The sequence below is a fragment of the Monocercomonoides exilis genome, assembly GCF_001643675.1.
Source record: "Monocercomonoides exilis strain PA203 chromosome Unknown scaffold11-1913109, whole genome shotgun sequence".
Lineage (NCBI taxonomy): Eukaryota > Preaxostyla > Oxymonadida > Polymastigidae > Monocercomonoides > Monocercomonoides exilis.
The window spans coordinates 1,553,567-1,571,211 of NW_027150556.1; the positions used below are offsets into that span (position 1 = coordinate 1,553,567).

Sequence of the window (17,645 nt, forward strand, 5' to 3'; positions counted from 1 at the left end):
AAATGATAACAAAATAAAAACACAAAACAAGAAATTACACTCCTGATTCAGATGAATCTTAAAAAATCCATAAAATAAAAGAGTTTCAACTTTTGTTTAATACAGAATCGAAATTAAGAAATTCTGATAAAAGAGTGTTAGAAATATATATATAAATATGAAAATAAATGTTAAATAACAAAAAATTGAAAAAAAATTAAATTTCTGTTTCCAAATCAGAAATTCTAAAAGAATTCATTGTCAAAAAATAAAATAGGCAAAAAACGTTTTCAGATAGTCAGAATATGACCTATCATGTAACCAGATTTATTATTTATCTGGGTGTTCAAGAGAGTCGCTTGAAATGTTTTCCTCATAACGTTATAAACAAAATAAATCTTATTTTTCTCGATTCACAAACCTTATGCAAATAATCAAAACGTCATTCAAATTATCTCTTTTCCACCCAAACAACATTTGTTCATTACAGATTTCCTGTATTAATCACAAAAAGAATCAATGTGCTGAATGGTTACAATCGGATAATTATTTATGATCTCATGTATTTTTAGTATATTTTTATTTACAAAATATACTCCTTAATTCGATAATCATTTTTTTTCTAACGTTCAAATTCAAATAATTTTGTACAACAAAAAACCATTTGATTGAAAAAAAAAATAAAGAGAAACATTTGTTTCATGAAAAAAAAAATTCTTGCATTCTATTTGATCTACCATTGTTATTCTTTCGTAGAATGTGAGTCAACATTAAGTTATAATGCGTTGAATGCAAGTTTGCTGCTACATTTTATATATTGTTCAAATGTATCATAAATTTACAGAAACTTTTAAACAAAACGTCTATTTCAAAGAATGATGAAGATAAAACTGCTTCATATGGGATAGGTACTCGTAAGTCTGCGAAAATTTATCATGCTTCACATTTAACTTGATTTTTAATTTAGTTTGAGGAGCTCATCACACACATTGGTTGTTGAATCGAAACCAAGAGAATTTGATTTAAGTGATTTTGTTCTTGCACCTACATCGTCAAGTAAAGTGATTGGAAATCCATATGTTCCAACTACACTATTAGAAAGTAATTTTGAAAATAAAGGACAACTCGAATCACCTTCGCCGAAGGACAATTCATTAACTCTGCTTCATAATCAAATACCAAGAAAAAAGCAGCATTCTGAGCATAAAATTAAGTCAAAAAGATTGAACCAATCGATAAAAAAAGTTGGCAGCGATAACGAACTCTTTTCGCAGAGAAGAAACTATGCTTTTCTCAGATCTGAAGATGCTTTATCTTCATTTCTTTCATTTCCAACTCTGACAGACTCAAACACGAAAGTGGATCTTGTGCATGCAAGAAAGAAGTTTCTTTATCCTTTTGAATTCAAAGCGGACATTCTGAAATTCACAACATCTTCTCTTTCGCTTTTCTCTCAATTTGCTTTAATGGGCTCAAAAATCGAAAATTGCAAAGAAGGATATTTTTCAGTTCTCAATACCTCATCTTTCAACGAACATGAAAATACTAAATTAAACACAGCAATTTCGAGCAAAGCAAATGCTTTCAAAGATACAAAAGCAAGTGAGACAAAAGTTTGGAGGGAAATATTCCAATTACTCAAAAAAGGAGTAGATATTCACATATACAAAGAGATGCTATATCGATTTACGAAAGATAACACAAAAACTGAGAATAAAAGAAAAGAACTTTCTGACATTTCCGTAATGAAAAAAAAGGATGACAAAAAAAACACAAAGAACGAAACCATTTCATTTGATTCATCTGCTCAAACAGATAAAGGAGTCTTGAATGGAATAGAATCAGTTGAAATTCAACAAGACAATATTTCATCAGCAGATAAACGTGCCAAATTTGCGTGCCATTCAACTTATCAATATAATTTTTCATTTTCTTCAAACAAACAGAAAGAGAACAAACTACTTCGAATCGTAAGAAGTATAATTATTGTACAATTAAAAGAGCAAGAGCAGCAACATTTAACAACACCAAAATTATCGCCACCACATTCTTCTCGTTTTTCGCATCCTCTTTCTTCTCACGCCTCAAGTTCCTCACCAAAAATACCATTTGCTCAAGTTCAAGAACACAAGACTGTTGATCAAGTTTGGCAAAGGCCCTATCAACAAACTGTAAATGCTGCTTATTTCAGCCATTTGATTTGTCCTTCATTTTTTGGAATGCCAAAGCTAATGAACGACCAGCTGGATGAAAACATCCGCTTTTCGAGTGACTGTTTTTCGTGGTGGAATAATGAAAGGATAAGAAAAGAGAGCATCCAAAATTCCAAAAGTTTATCGTATTCTTCGTTCAATCACGGGGCTTTTGATCAAAGTTTATGGACAAATGAAACAGGCACAACTTCAGCTGAATTCAGGAAGGGAGACGAAGATGACTTGAACAGGCTTTCAACACTTTCACCAAAATCTGTTGAATCTCCCGAAAACAGCGAAGGCAGAGCAATCGAAAAGAAGCGAACGTCTCAGTCTCGCTTGCGTGGGCAGAGCAGAAGTCCCAATGAAACCAGTCATCAGCCTATCAGTCGAAGTGTGAGAAAGCCAAAACGAAGAAGCCGAAGGAGAAGTTGGTTCAGCTCGCGGAAGAAGCGGAGAAGAGCAGCGGAGCGAATGCGGATGAGAAATGAGGCAGCTTCTGAGGAGTCGGAGCAGACAGCAGAGGAAGAGACAGTCAGCGATGAGGAATACAAAGAGGCACACAGAAGAAGCAGAAAAGCAGAGAAAGGTGAAGAAGGAGATGATGAGGGTAATGAAGAAGAAGAAGAAGAAGAAGAAGGAGAAAAAGAAGACGACGAAAAGGAAGCAGAAGCTGAAGAAGACTCAAGAGATGCAGAAAGCGATCCATTCATGTCAATGAGCAGCACCGATTCACAGGAAATTCGAAGATCTTCCGAAAAAAGCAAAGAAAAGCCCAAGCAGAAGCAAGAATTAACACAGCGCTCAAAACAGGAATTATCGATACAGCAGAAATATCCTTCGATGGCATCACAGAAGGCTCAGCTGCTGATGCCGATTGCATCTTTCAATCCTCTTCACTTCTCATCGAAGCTGCCATCTGCCTTGAACTCGCATTCTTTGAGCAATAGCATGACTTCTCTGGCTGCACAGGCACAGCAGCAATTCACACAGCATCAACTGTCTGGGGCAGATTCAATACACTCTTCGTTTTCTTCTGATGCATTGAATAATCATCCTGCTTCTGCATCGTCATCATCTTCTTCTTATCGAAGTAATGTTCCTTCTTTTTCCAATTTCCCAGAGTTCGCCTCTGCCTTCGCCCTCACCTCGTCTTCGGGTACTTCTCTTCCTTCTTCTGTGGAATTGCTTGCCTCAAAGGCAAAAAGAGGGAGAAGCCAAATAGGCAAAGGAGATCTGATTGATGAGAATCAGCCAAATGAATCCACACATGGTCATCAGATTCCTGCACGCACATTGCCATCGTCATCTGCATCATCATCATCATTTCCTTCATCCGCAACAAACACACGTGAAGATTTTGGCTTTTCCACACATTCTAATATTCCTTTGCCTTTCTCAAGTAACACCTCTTCTGCTTCATTTCGGGCTCAATCTGCATCACAACAAGCATCAAATTCAACTTCATTTGCACCATCATCATCAACAGCTCCTAGTTTGCTTGGATCTTCGATGCCAACAGCACCAAAATATTCCTCATTTAACTCTTTGTCTGCCTTTCAAGCACTTCATCGTTCTCCTTATCCTGTTCAGCGTGCTGCTCCTGCACTTTCATACAATCAGCAGTCAGCTGTTTCTACAAAGCCTTCGTTTTTTGGAGCCAATCCACTTTTGGTCTCAGGCAATTCTTCAGCTCTGCTTTCTTCGTCAAATCCTGCTTCTTTCTCTTCCACGTCTCCTTCTTCTGCATCTGCATCTTCCTCTTCCTCTTCTCATTTGACTTCTCCACCTCGAAATTCATCATTCACCTCTTCGTCTTCATTCCATTCCAACACAACAACTGATTCAGCATCTTCTTATCATTCGCCTCACACTCACACGTCAGCTTCGTTCAATCCTTCTCCTTTCTCTCAAATGAACTTGCCAATCTCTCCTTCTCCTCTTTCACATCCACAACGCACTCCTTCATTGTCCTCTTCTCCTTTGCATGCATCTTCGCCTACAGTTTCTATCTCTCCTCCAACTATTCCAGTGAAAAATCTGAAAATCCATTTGAAAGCGAATAATTCATTACAAGGCAAAGAGCAAAAAGTACTGAAACAATTTACATCTTTTGAGCAGGATGAGAATATTAGAACAAAGGAATCGCAGTTGAACTTACCATCATAAAGGACTTCTCGAATATTTCGCTATATTTGCAGATATTATCATATTCTCTTGAAGATTGAGTAAATATTTCTTGTTTTCTCTCTTTCACACACTTTTTTTTGAAGTTAGAGAAGGGATGGTATTTTTATCTTAACTGTTTTAATTTTTAGAATGATCAAAAATCGAAACAAGCGATTATATCAATTATTAGAAAATTTTGTGATAATCAAAGTACTTGTAAAAATTAGAAAGGTCGAGTTTTTTTCGTATTAATTTCTCTTTTCAAACAAGAACATTTTCACTTTCTTTTTGAGTTTGTCTCTTTTCCATTATCCTATGCAGTCATTTTCTCAACAACACAAAATCTCTATTTTCTGTTTCAAAAAAAAATAATTATTTGAATTATTTTTTTTATTTTTTTTTTTAAAATAAGAATAATGATTGAACGGAACAAAAAACGAAACAATAAAAACAAGATTGAACTTTTGCCACGAAAAAAAAGATAAATAAATAAATTAAATACATTTTCAATACAATTTTTCAATTGTTATCTAAAAATCCAAAATACACAAAAAGAAGAGATAATCACAAGAAATCAAAACAAAAATAAAAAAATTCTTTCTAACAATTGATAACGAAATCCATTTTAAATAAAGCCAAATCCCTCAGACCCTTCACTCACAGCAAGCAAAAGCCTCTCTTTAAGAATTTCAAAGCTCGAATAAGGTGGCAACTCCAACTGGTTGAAGCACGTGTGAGCAGTTGGCAGACGTTGGTTGTCAAAGTGAACACGTGTGATGTCTATGCGTTGAGGGCCATGGATTCCCACAAGATTTCCAAAGCCACCCAGCGGTACTTTCGATGTTCCTGTGATAAACTGCACAAGCCTTGCTTTTTGTTCTTGAGTGAATTCGCGCACCACTTTCCAGAACCATTTGATAACTTTGTCATTTGCAGAATATCCATTCGAGTAATTTGTATGCCGCATCATATCGTCGATATCTATCTGTGGAAGTCCGCTAATCAGCAATTCCAGTTCGTTTACATCAAACAGTGTGACAAATTGAATTGGTATCAAATCGTAAAATCCAGAAACAAAGGCATCTATCTGCTGCTTGATGTCGCGGGTAATTCTCGATTCTGTTATGAGTCTGACATATTCGTATCTGTTCTCGTTTGTAACAGTAATATTCTTTCCGTTTGGCTTCAGTTCCAATGTCTTTGCTGTTCCGAAGTCATCAAGTGTCGTCTCAAAGGTCAGCTCTTCTTCTTCGATGTTTGGATGGTCCAGAACCCATTTCATGGATCTGAAGAGCTCTGGATCGACACCTTCAAGATCGTTAAATACAACAGATATTCCAAGAATGTGCTTATAAAACGAGCGAGTGAAATGAGCATCGAGCAGTTGCTCATCACATATTGCTTTTGCAACCATTCTGCCTGCAAAGAAGAAGTAATCGAGGTGGCTGGGTCCATTTACGCTTGAATGAGGATCTGGCTGAAACGTTGCTTGGTTGACACAAGGCTTGAACAAAGCATAATCAGGGTTGAAGAGCTGTTGAGAAAGCACAACGTAAAACTCCCGCAAAACACCGCCTGCGTCCTCTCCTTCTTCGCCTTTGAATGATATCTTCAGAGGCTGATACATTTCTCGTGGGGACATGTGCGACAGCATGTTAAAGGCATCTTCAAAGCAAGAACTACGTCTGACTCTCAGAGGCTGGCGCTTATTCGAAGGATTTATCGAGTTAATGTGTCTGCGCAGAAGAGAACGGAAGATTAAGCGTTTCAAACTGAAAGTGATGCAAAACGGAACTCTGAGGAGAGGAGCAAACAGCGAACGCGGATTGATCATCTGAAGGTTGGACAAAAGAAGATAATTTACAAGCAACTTGTGCTGAGCGCCGAATATGTGAATAGGATGCAGTTCTGTTGATTGTGTGGATGAGGCACTCAAAATAGAAGTTGAGGTTGGAGAACGGGCAAAGAAAGAGTTGCATGCCAATAGAGAAGATGCAGGAGAGGAAGTCGATGCCATTGCTGATTTGTTCGTTTGTGCTTCTGGTAGTTCCGAAGAAGCAATTGGCAATGACCTAAGAGAGAACAAAGGAAAAGATAGAGAAAGATCAATCGAAGAAGGAACACGAATGAGCGGAGAAGAATAACTTAATGATTTTCTTGAAGATTTGACAGCACGATCAGATGGACTTAAAGAGGCATTTCCAAGATTTGATGAATGAAGTGAGTAAGATGCATTCTGCGCTTTTGCAGAGAGACTAACACGTTGAGCGGGGAAAAGAGGAGAAAATGAAGAAGCCAACACCTTTGATGCTGCATTTCCAACAGAAGGAGTTGATAATGCTGAGGATGTAGCAAATTTATTTTCCTTTTGAAGATTATTTGAATGCTCATTTATAGAAAGTGGTTTGATACTTGAAATCTCTTTTTCTCTGGTTGCTTCGACTGTGTCTTTCTTTTCCTGTTGTGCTTCAGCTGACCACAAATCGTCGCCAGTCAGACTTGTGGCAAGGCTCCCGTATTTCTCTTTGATTGATGCAACCATCGTTGGTACAGGCTCAGGGAATTGAGACGAGATATGAGAGACATTAAGCAAGAGATGAATAGAAGGAGCAAGCATCGGGAAGTACGACCGGATGAAAGCTGAGAAAGCAGCTTCACGAAGACGCAATGAAGCAGGAGTTGGGAACGGAAGAGTAGGATCAGGAAGAGATGACACCATGTCAATGAATGAAGAAAGCTCATCAGAAGAAGAAGGCGATAGATCAGATTGTGAAGTTGACGAAGAGTTTGACAAAGGAGATGGTGTGTTCAGTGTGGATGTGGATGAATGTGCTAAATGTGAAAGTAGATTCGGTCTGGATGGGACGACATTCGGTGTTGATAGCATTGGAGTGAATGTTATGTTGGATGAAAACACCTGATCTCCGCTTGGCGTCTCAAGAGATGTGTAAGGCCGGAGTTGTGCCTGTATCTGGTTAGACGGAATAGAGGCATTTCTTGTTTGATCCATTGGAGTTGAAGATGAAGCTGTGAAGATGCTTGGCTCTGCAAACACTTCCGCAGCTGGTTGCGACGGATTTTCTGTCGAAGATGTTTGAGAACTCGAAGAACAATGGGAAGAAGAAGATGACGAAGAAGAAGAAGAAGTTGATGAATTTGAAGCATCTTGTTCAGAAGAAGCGTCAGTAGGCAATTGAACATCAATTTGAGGAAGCGAAGCATCCGTACCAAGGACAATGGTGTCAGTAGGTGACAATCTGATAGGCGATTGGTGTTCTGGTGTTTCGAGAAGCCTTGTATTATCCTGTTGCTGTTGTGTTGCTGCTGATGATGACTGTTCAGGGCGAATCCTCATTCGACGAGGAGCAGCTGGCACAACCGTTCTCAGCCTGATGACGTGTGGAGTCAGAAGAGACAAGCGCACACTTTCACTGTTGTTGATCTCAGACACAGGAGTTATCTGATTTGAGCCGTTCGAATCTGCCGTCCCGTTGAACGCTGTCTGTCCGCTGTTTGGTGTTTGTTCGGATGAAGGCTCCGGTTGATTGGATGTGATGTTTTCTTCTGTGCTTTCAACATCCATTTTCTGAGCAGAGTTCGGATCATTCGATGATTTGAAATAATTTGTGATTGACGGCTGAAGTGAAGACTTTTTCAATGCTTTTTGGCGAAGAGCTTCATGATGAATCAGCCTCCTTTTCTCCATTTTGATCAAATAATTCTTGTAATTAGCAAATGACCTCTCCCTCAACTTCTCAACTGCCTCAACTCTGACAAGAGACTGACACGAAAGTATTTGCAAGAGTCCTTCTTCTCCAATGCCATAAATAAGAAACGGATTTGACAATGGACTCGCTTCAGATCTGTTGAATGAGAAGTTTACTGCTTGAGAGGAATTTGAAGAGAACGAATATGACATTTTCATGAAGGAATGGAATTGCCTGTCAATTGGAGGAGGAAGCATTGGTGAAGAATACTTTTGCAAACTCCACGTTTGTGGAAGATCAAAATTCGAATTGTTAGTATTTGAATTGAGCGATGATGTTACATTTCGTCTTGTTGACATTGCTGTCAGCAATGGAACATAAATTTCTTCAATCGAGTGTGACAGTTCTTTCAATTGGTGCTTTTTAAGTGCAAATTCTGATTTATTGTGATTGTCAGTAGACGACTGATTCGATGAATTATTGGTGTTTGCTTCATTCTCATTGTGGCGTACAATATGTTTCCAGTATGGAAGAATCGAAGGTTTCCATACAGTTTCTGATTTCAATGAAGTCGAGGAAAGCTCGGAAGACGATGATGAGTTTGCTAAATGTGTTGATTCTGCTCTTGGAACATCTTCTGCTCGTCTGTTCTCGCTATGTCTGCGCCTTCTTCCGTTTGTGTGATTCATTTCATTCGGATTGGTTCTTTCTTCGTCTGCATGATTCAGTTCATCCATCACATCTTCAATCAACTCCATCACATCAACATCTTCGCTTTCTCTGCGATATTGTCCGCTTCTCGAATCTCCTAAAGAACCGAAATGAGGCTCCCCTAATCTTCTTCTGCTCGCAAACGGGGAGCCGAAATTTCTGACTGAATCGTTCAATTGCAGCCACGATGCTCCCATTTCTTGCAGATAAGGATCGGAATGGCCGACTGATCCCATTCCCAAGCCAAAGCTATGGCGAGGGCGATTCAAACGCTCTCCATATGCATTTCCAAGTGTTGAATGCAGCTCTCTTTGACGATGCAGCGGCCTGCGTATTCCATTAGTAATTCCACTGTTAACGATTTCCATCATGCTATCTTCGTCATCACTGTCGTCGCTATTATCGCTGTCATCGCTATCATGAGCAGAGCTGTTGTTTTCATTGCTATTTCCATTGTTCAAGTTTTCTGCTGGTGCATTTCCATCCACATCCATTCGTATTTCACTGGCAACCGGATGAGCTGCATCAGAATCGCTTTGAATGACTGGATTTCCCATTTGACGATGATGTATTTTCTTCTTTTTGAACAGTCCTTTTCCTGTTGTAACATGTGGGTCTGGAATAAGCAATGACAAAGACGACAACATTCCATTTATAAGAGGCATCAGTGGCTGAATTATGCAATAGCACTGCCTCATGAAGAGTGATAATATGACATCTCGCTCATGTTCCAAATCGTTCCAGGCAGAAAGTGGAATAATTTGCTCGAATTGGCGTAAAATTGGCTCAAAAGACGGGGAGACGGTTGGCAGAGAACGACGAACAAGTGCAGGATGATTAGGCTTTGCAAGCAAAACTGCATTGTTAGTACTGGAATTATGTGGTGACAAGACTTCACTTGTAGCAGAAGCAGAATTTGTTGACTGCGCAACACCTGATTTGGGTTCTGTTTGCATTGCTTCATTTGAAGAGGAATTATCAGCTTCGGAAACTTTTGGAGATTCAGATGAACTGTTGCTTGACTTATTCTCAAATATTACTGAATTTGAATTATTTGCTTCTTTTTGGCTTTGCAGAACCATTTCTCTCGCTTGTTCGATTATTTCTGCTTCTGAAGCAACTATTATTGAAGATGGATAACTTGAAATATCAGGCTTTTGGCTTTCCGTACTGTCCATTTCTGTAGATTTCTCTCCTTTTTCCTTTGATTTCTGCTCATTCATTTGCCTCTGGCTCCTGAACACATAGCCCAACCTCCCTCCTTTGCTCTGATAAACCTCATCCTTCTTTCTCAGCAAATGGAATGTCCGTTCATTTGTCAGCACAACAGCCAGAGAGATAAGTTCCGGAATGAACAGCGAAGAGGAGATAAGAGGATGGATAACAGTTGAAGACAGTGGAGGAAGGGCTTTTGAAGTCGAGCTAACATTTGTCTTTGAAGTTTCTTCATTTTTGCTTTCTTTCTTTTCATCATTCTGCTCCGTTGATTTTTTGGTATTTGGCGATGATTGTATTTTCTGTTCAGCATTTACCGTTTCTTTACCTTTTTCTTGATCAGATGTGGCTGATCCTTTATTTTTCATTCGCTTTCTGGATGGCTCGTCCAACACTTCGGAATCTGCATCTTCTGATTTCTGAACGAAAAGTTCTTTCACTTCTGCTATTTTCTGCCCCTTCTTCTGTTTGATCGCTTCATTTTCCAACGGAGCAAGCAAATAATCTGACGAGACCATTCCACCAAACAAGTTCTCACTCGCATACAACGCTATCGAAAGTCCTCCTTTTCTCAGCCAAGACTTCATCACTTCGTATACAGTTCCTCCTATCAATTCCTTCCCTTCATACATTTTCATGGTGTCCGAAGCAATTTCATTGACTTTTAAAGTTTTTGTTCTGTCTGCGGCAGACTCTCCATCTCTTTCTCTGCATCTTATTGCCTGCTCTTCTCTAATGCACGTTGAGAACGGAAGTGATGAAGAATTCATCATTTCGCTCTCGAACCGAGGAGGATAGACAGAAGAGCGCATTGGTGCAGAATAGAGCACTTTTCTGGGAGTGAGGAGAGACAAAGATGGAGCGGAGTGTGTTGATGTGCTGCTGCTTGATGTTGAAGAATCATTTGCAAAAGTATAAGCAAAATACGGATTGTACAGAGTTGGATCAAATATCGATACAGGAAAGCCTTCTGAGGAAGTGAACGGAGGAATGTTCTGCGATTGCGATGATATATAAGACGGAGGAAAATGGACAGTCTTCTGCTGATCTGCCACTTCAAGCACGTCCGAGATGAAACGAATCAGCTGCTCTTTGTCTTCTTGCGGGGTCAGCGGATTGAAAGGTGGGCGAAGCGATTGAGATCGAACAAACATGTCGCTCTGTTGGTTGTAGAACAAAGACATTCGACTATATGGAGATATTTGTGGAGTCGACGGAGTAAGATACGAATAGCTGTTTAAAACTGGAGTTAATGGAGATGTTGTGAACGAAGCAGAGGAAGGCACGTTTGCCATTTGATTTAAATACGCTGATTGGATTAATGGTGTTTTAACAGATGAAAAGAAGAAGGTAGAAGTACGATAGTCCAATCTTGGCCGAGTTGCTGCTCGTGATGGTGAAGAGAAAAGAGGCGAAAGGGTGGAAGCAGCAGAAGATGTTGGTGAAGAAAGTGATCTAATAGCAACAGAGGGAGAATTCGTATAGCTTGATGATTGTGCATTATCTTGCAAAGACGAAGATGCTTGACTCAACGATGACGATAATGGTGAGGCTCCAAGAATAGAAAATGTGGGATTCCTTTGAGGACCATCAGACGAAAACAGAGAAGGATAAAGACCGACTGAAGAAGAAGAAGGCGTCCGAGAGCTCATTTCATCCATCCTCTTCTCTGTGTCCAAAGCACATTCCGAAGATGGTACCATCAAATGCTCCACCTCACTGTCGACTTCAATATCATTTTCACTATCGTCATCATTGCTTTCTCCATCTTCGTTGAGCATGCTTCCTTCGCTTCCAATACCTTTCCTGCCTTTGCTGTGATTTCTGATCTTTCTCGGATCCTTCGGTGCGTCTGTTCTTGGTGTCTTGAGTGTCCAAAAGAATCCGTTAATGTTGAATAGCTTCAATGGCAAAAGCGAATTTGCAGTGATTGATGCACAATAAGTATCCACATCGCTTTTCATCAAGTCGTTCATCTGCAGCATTACTTCAAATGGAGTGCGAACTGGCGTACGATCGGTTGAAGAGCGACACACTTGAACAAGTGAAGAGAAACTGTTTCCAACTGAGCTGGCCAATGTCTGAGAATTCATTTCTTCCAGATATTGCGGATTCTGAATCCAATTATCTCCTTCCCACATTCTTGCTCTAAATGCAAGTTTGATTCTATCATCGACAACTTTTTTGATTCGAGCTTCTTTCTTCAACTGCATCTCTTCTTCTTCATTTCCATCTTTTTCAAAGGAGTTCCAAATTTCCTCAGCGTCAGCTTGTCCATCATCAATGCTTTCTATTCCATATATAAAATCATTTTCCAAGTCCGTGTCAGAACTATTAAGCGCCTGATTTTGCATCTCGAATCCTTCATCCTCGTTAAAATAAACTTGCTCACCCGAACTCGATGAGATTATTCCACTCAACGGTGAAAGCGATGACAAGACAGATTGATTGTTTTCAAAGCTAGATGCAATCGTTCTTACTGATCTATCAGCTTCCACCGATCCATTGAATTCGCCAAAGAGAGCAGAATTGTTTTGCATTTGTTGGTTGTTATTTTGCAGAGCATTGCCAAATTCAACAATCGGACCTGACTCATTGAGTGTTTGTTCTTCTTCTGGATTAATAATCAGATGCTGTTCATTACTTTGTTCAGATTCAGCTCTGGAGAGTTCATAATAATCTTCAGGAATCATTTCAAGATTGCCATGATGATTTGTGCTTTCATTGAACTGATATACACTTTGTTGCTCTGTTGAAGGTTGAAGCGTTTGCATTTCATTTTGCAACATTGATTGAGAATCACTTGGATTTAAGACAGGGAAATGATATTCATTCAAATAATTATTTGAACCACGCGCGACATTTGACACATCTTCCAATACATCCAGCAACTGCCTATATGTGTTGGAGACTTCTTCTCTTGAGCCTGCCCCTGCTTGCATTGATTCATTTGCAATTGTTCTGCTTTGTTGGCTAAGCCTTTCTCTAATTTCTTCTGTTCCCAGACCAGCTTCGTGCAAATTGAGTATTTCTGAGTCAAGCCGATCCTGAGCAGATGACCCATGTTGAACAGAATCAGATTGCGACGAAAACTGTTCTGCGTCGCTTGCATCATATGATTCAGTAAATTGCATATTTCTTTCAGGAGCATCTGCATTTGAATGCTGATGATTTTCTTCAATATCAGTTTCAGATTCAATTGAATTACGTTGAGCAAAAGAATCATCACCAGTCTCATTGTCTTCGTCTTGAGTAGTTGAAGAAAGTGTCTCTGATAACTCTTCAGCCTCATGAACATTGTTAATTGCACTCGAAGTATCAAAAAGAATTGTCTCACTGACATCAGCCAATCTGTTTCCATTAATATTCATTGGCCCCTCATTATCACCCTGCAAAATGGACTGTACAGAAGCAGCTTCAACAACATTTTGAGATGATCCATCTTGTTCAACTTCTGGAATGTCAAACTGATTCATATAAAGCACATCGTCATCATCTGACTCTCTCATCAGTGTGTGCTGTGACTGAGCCGTTGCAGGCGAATTGTTTTGTCGATGATTGGAATCAACGTAGCGACTTTGTGGATGCGAATGAATTATCGATGAAGAGTTCAAAGGAGTAGCTTGTACATTTTGTTGTATTGTGCTGTTGTCAGAAGACTGCTCGCCAGATGAAAGAGCGGGTGGCATGTGCTCATCTTGATTGCCTCCAGTGTTCATTGATCTCACTCTGATTGAACTGAGTTGCTCTTCGCTTGTTCTTCTCCTCCCATCAATTTGAGCATCATCTCCTTCATTGAGATAATCATTAAAGACCCAGCTCTGAGTAGTAAAGCTTCGTTGTGTTGTTCTACTCAGCAAATTATTAGAAGCTGTCAATGTCCCTGTTCTTAAAGCAGCGTTTTGCGTTGCAAGGGCATCTGTTTGATCATCTGTGGATGGAACAACAAGAGTCCTCGAAGGTGTCAGAGTGGGAACTGAAAAAGAATCAGGGTCTGCTTCTCTCGATGGCTCATCATTGTTGAGTTGCCCTGAATTCCGCTCATTTGCCTTTTTATTGTTTTCATCAGCAACTTTAATAACTGTGTTCACTGTGTTATCTTTTGCACGCGAATAAATCTCATTATTGCTGCTTTCCAACTCGTTTAATGTTGATGTGGACAACAAGAATGGCTTCGGCAAGAATCTTGTTACGTCTGTGGAATATGGAAGTGAAGGAAGCTTCCAAGATTTCCTCCAAATGTTCTGAATTGGCCTTTCATCGTATTGCAAAGAATTCTGTTTTTGCTTGCTTTCCTCAATCACCAAATTTATATACTTTCTTTCAAGTTGTTCCATAGTTGGTATTAATAAAAGTATTTTGCGTTTTAATAATGAAATAATTGAATTTGATTTTGAACCTTCTGTCTGCGTGCTATTGGAACTGTTCATCTGCAAAAAGAAATCTTGGGCATGCTCCGAAGACTGAGTTTGAATCGTCCGTTGAGAGATTTTCAAAAATGATCGTGTTTGCAGCTGAGTGATACAATCTGATAGGACTCTTATTAGGGAGTGCATGCGCCTGAGCACTTCAACCTTATCTCCTTTGATCTCTGATAACTTTCTCTTCACAAGAAGTGTTTCATCCGTCTCCACACTGTCACTTGAATGAATGTCCGTGTTATTCAGTGATGAATGAGTTCCAAGTGGAGAATGCTTAGCATGAGAACGATTTGGCGAAGAATGTGAATGAGACAGCTTTGCTGGATTAAGAAGTGGATTGACTATGGAAAATCCAGAGGAATGCGAGCGAGGAACCTGAGGAGTGGCATACGATTCGGTCAGCAATTGTTGCTGACTTGTGTGTGGAGGATGGAGCAGTTGGGGATGCACAGCATCAAATCGTGCGTGATCAGCATCAACTGGAGATGCCAATGCAGTGATTGGGTCAAAAGTCGAGATATGATTGCCAATGGTTCTTCTTTCTGAGGAAGAAGGAGAATGTGCGGATAATGTTGCTAATGGAGAAGAACCCGACAGCTGATTCAATGATGAACTAGAAATGTTTGCATTTGGAGTGTTGTAAGAGGCTGCGCTGAGAGGAATAGGCAACTCTCTATTCGTCTCAGCCGATTGCCGCAAAGGTGATGCATGAGCAGGTTGTGCTGTACCAATTTGACGAGAAGGAGATCCAGCATCGATAAATGAAAGTTCAGAAGAAAATGTCACCGTTCTTCTGTGTTCACCAGAATACGGTGTGGACCTTCGAGTCCTTGTCCTATTCGACACAGGAGTGGCATTTGCAAACATCCTGTTGGGGTTAGAAAACGACGTCTGTGCTGGTGATATTGGAGATGATGAAGGAGAAAACAGCAAAGATGAAGATGCAGGTGCTGGTGATCTCGAAGGGTTATGCGAAGAAGCTGTAGCCATTTGCATCGAAGCAGAAGCAGTTTGAGAAGATGATGCGACATTAATGTGAGACGAATTCGCAAGTGCAGGTGACATCGTGTTTGCTGTGCTGTTGCGTGAAGCATTTGAAATAGAATTATCCTCGTTGATAGTTGGAAGGGGCAGATGACTTCTTGAAGCTGATCCGCCGACTCGTGGCAATTGAGAATTTAATTCATGAAGCGAAGGAAGATAACCTAATGAACCAAACAGATAATAATCTGCTCTTTGACTTTCAGCCATTGATGGATCATTCATAAGCCTCCGGGCTGGAATATCCCGTGGGCGTCTTGATCGCAATCGATTGACATGCATTCGACGTCGGCGTTCAAACTCTTGAGAAATTGATGATATATGCTCCTGAAATGAATTTAATGGCATAAAATAAATTTCTAATGGACTAAATTTACGCTGCTTCTGCCCACTTTCCTGAACTCGCGGCTTTTCTCTCTCTTTTTCTTTATCCATCTTCTTTTTGGCATCGCTCAAACTTTTGAGTAACTCAGTCTTTGCCAATGCCTCATATCTCTTTGGCACATAAAGTGGCATTGTTTCTGTCAAATTTGCATTCTTTGATGCTTTTGCCAGCTCAATTGGCGATGAAGAAAGCAACGGGAAAGGAAGAGACACCAACGGAGAAAGTGTCTTATACGAAGCACTGTCGAGCATGTCGTCGCTGTAGCCAGGATATGAAAATTCTTCAATTCCCATTTTGACAAACATCTCCCTTTGATCCTTCACACTGCCCAGCGTTCTTATTCCAGAAACCATTGCCGACAGAAGAACCGGGCCCCATTTGAGATGGTGTGCAACAGGAGCAGAAGAATTGAGGATGAGGGTAGTGTGCGTTTGGATAACATTCAGAATGTATTTCAAAACAGTGAAGAAGAAATAATCGTTCGCGCAGAATGGGCCGAGCAAGCGAGCAACTTCAAACATTGAGAAACGAGATGAAATGGTTGCAGGAATGCCAAATGTTCTTTGTTGGGCTGGACTTCCTTGCGTGGGCATGTGACTTGAAGCAGAAGAAGAATCAGATGGAAGTTGATTGATCTGCTTTGATACAGTGAAATTAAAAATCTTTGGAGGAGATGAAATAATTGAAAGAAGTGTATGCAGAGTTGATGATAAAATGCTTTCAACAGGAGCGAACGAAAACAGCGAAATTTCTTTCGGGAGTAATGACACAGTATGCAGACGATGAACCAAAGGATACTTCAATTGAAGCTGTGAACGATCTAATGAAGACAACTTTGAGCTTTCTTTTTGACTGAGCAACAAGGAGGAAGAGGAGGAAGAAGAATCATAAGTTTGATGAGCAACATAATAAACACATGGCAGATACGCAAACGGTGCCAAAGGTCTTGTAACCAGCGTATCTTGAGGTGAAAGTGCTGTTTCAAACATTCTGATGAGAGTCGACGATGGAAGCATTCGAACGAATTGGTGTTGTCGTTTAGCCAATGGCAACTGAGTCAAAAATTGTGAGCTTTTATCTGTTTCGCCTTTAGAAGAAGTATCTTGAGCTTTTTCATTTTTCGTTGATGGCTTTGAAGAGTTCTCTCCTGCACTTTCTTTTCCTTCATTTCCTTTACATTTTTTTCCATTTGTCTCGTTCATGAGTCCGTTTGGATCTTTCAGCATTAAATCAACATCTGAAATAAAACCAGCTCTGCTAAGTGCAAAAGGAATAGGAGAACTGTCAATAAGCATTGCAGACGCAGGTGCTTGGCCAATTGTTGAGCCCACCACTGTGCAAATATTGACAATCATGTGCTTGATTTGAGGAGATATAAATTCGACCATTGGAATATCCTTCATATGCATAAAATAATCAAACAAAGTTGGATTTCTGCGGATTTCTTTCGGATCCAAACGACCAGTAAACTGTATCATAGTGGTAAGGAGTGGACGCAAATGAGGAGAAACATATATTGAGCTTCCAGTTGAATCCGACAAAATGCTTCTCATCTTCAAAAAGTCTGTATGATAATACTTATTCCGTTTAATTTCATTGGAATCATTTCTCGAACTTTCAATGTCAATTAGAAGATTCAGAATATCAGTTCTTTTTGCTGCCATAGCTGCAGCCATTAAAGGCATTGTATCACACAAGTAATATATTAGATTCAAAATAGATATTATTCGTGCATGGCAGTGAGTAAGCCAATATTTTATTCTTTCATTTAAAACTGGTTCGAATTTTGTGATCCTTCTTGCAGATGTGTCATTCATTAACGAAA

The 17,645-nt window shown here is 39.8% G+C and overlaps 2 protein-coding genes across 2 annotated transcripts in view; one reads left to right on the forward strand and one right to left on the reverse strand.

Moving 5' to 3' along the window:
* Window positions 1-2,198: 2,198 nt before the first annotated feature.
* Window positions 2,199-4,534, forward strand: MONOS_275 (uncharacterized protein; the record flags this gene model as incomplete). Its single annotated transcript, XM_067872695.1, has 1 exon — window positions 2,199-4,534. One exon carries the CDS (start codon window positions 2,199-2,201, stop codon window positions 4,338-4,340), a length of 2,142 nt encoding a protein of 713 aa, XP_067731727.1. The 3' UTR covers window positions 4,341-4,534.
* Window positions 4,535-4,718: 184 nt separating this feature from the next.
* The window catches only part of MONOS_274 (putative HECT-domain-containing protein), a gene marked incomplete at its 5' end in the record, with an annotated part of 45,546 nt that continues 32,619 nt past the window's right edge, over window positions 4,719-17,645 (reverse strand). The window contains one exon of the mRNA XM_067872683.1: window positions 4,719-17,486. Within this exon, the coding sequence (XP_067731728.1) occupies window positions 4,966-17,486 (12,521 nt within the window). The 3' untranslated portion in view covers window positions 4,719-4,965. The remainder of the gene's footprint in view (window positions 17,487-17,645) is intronic.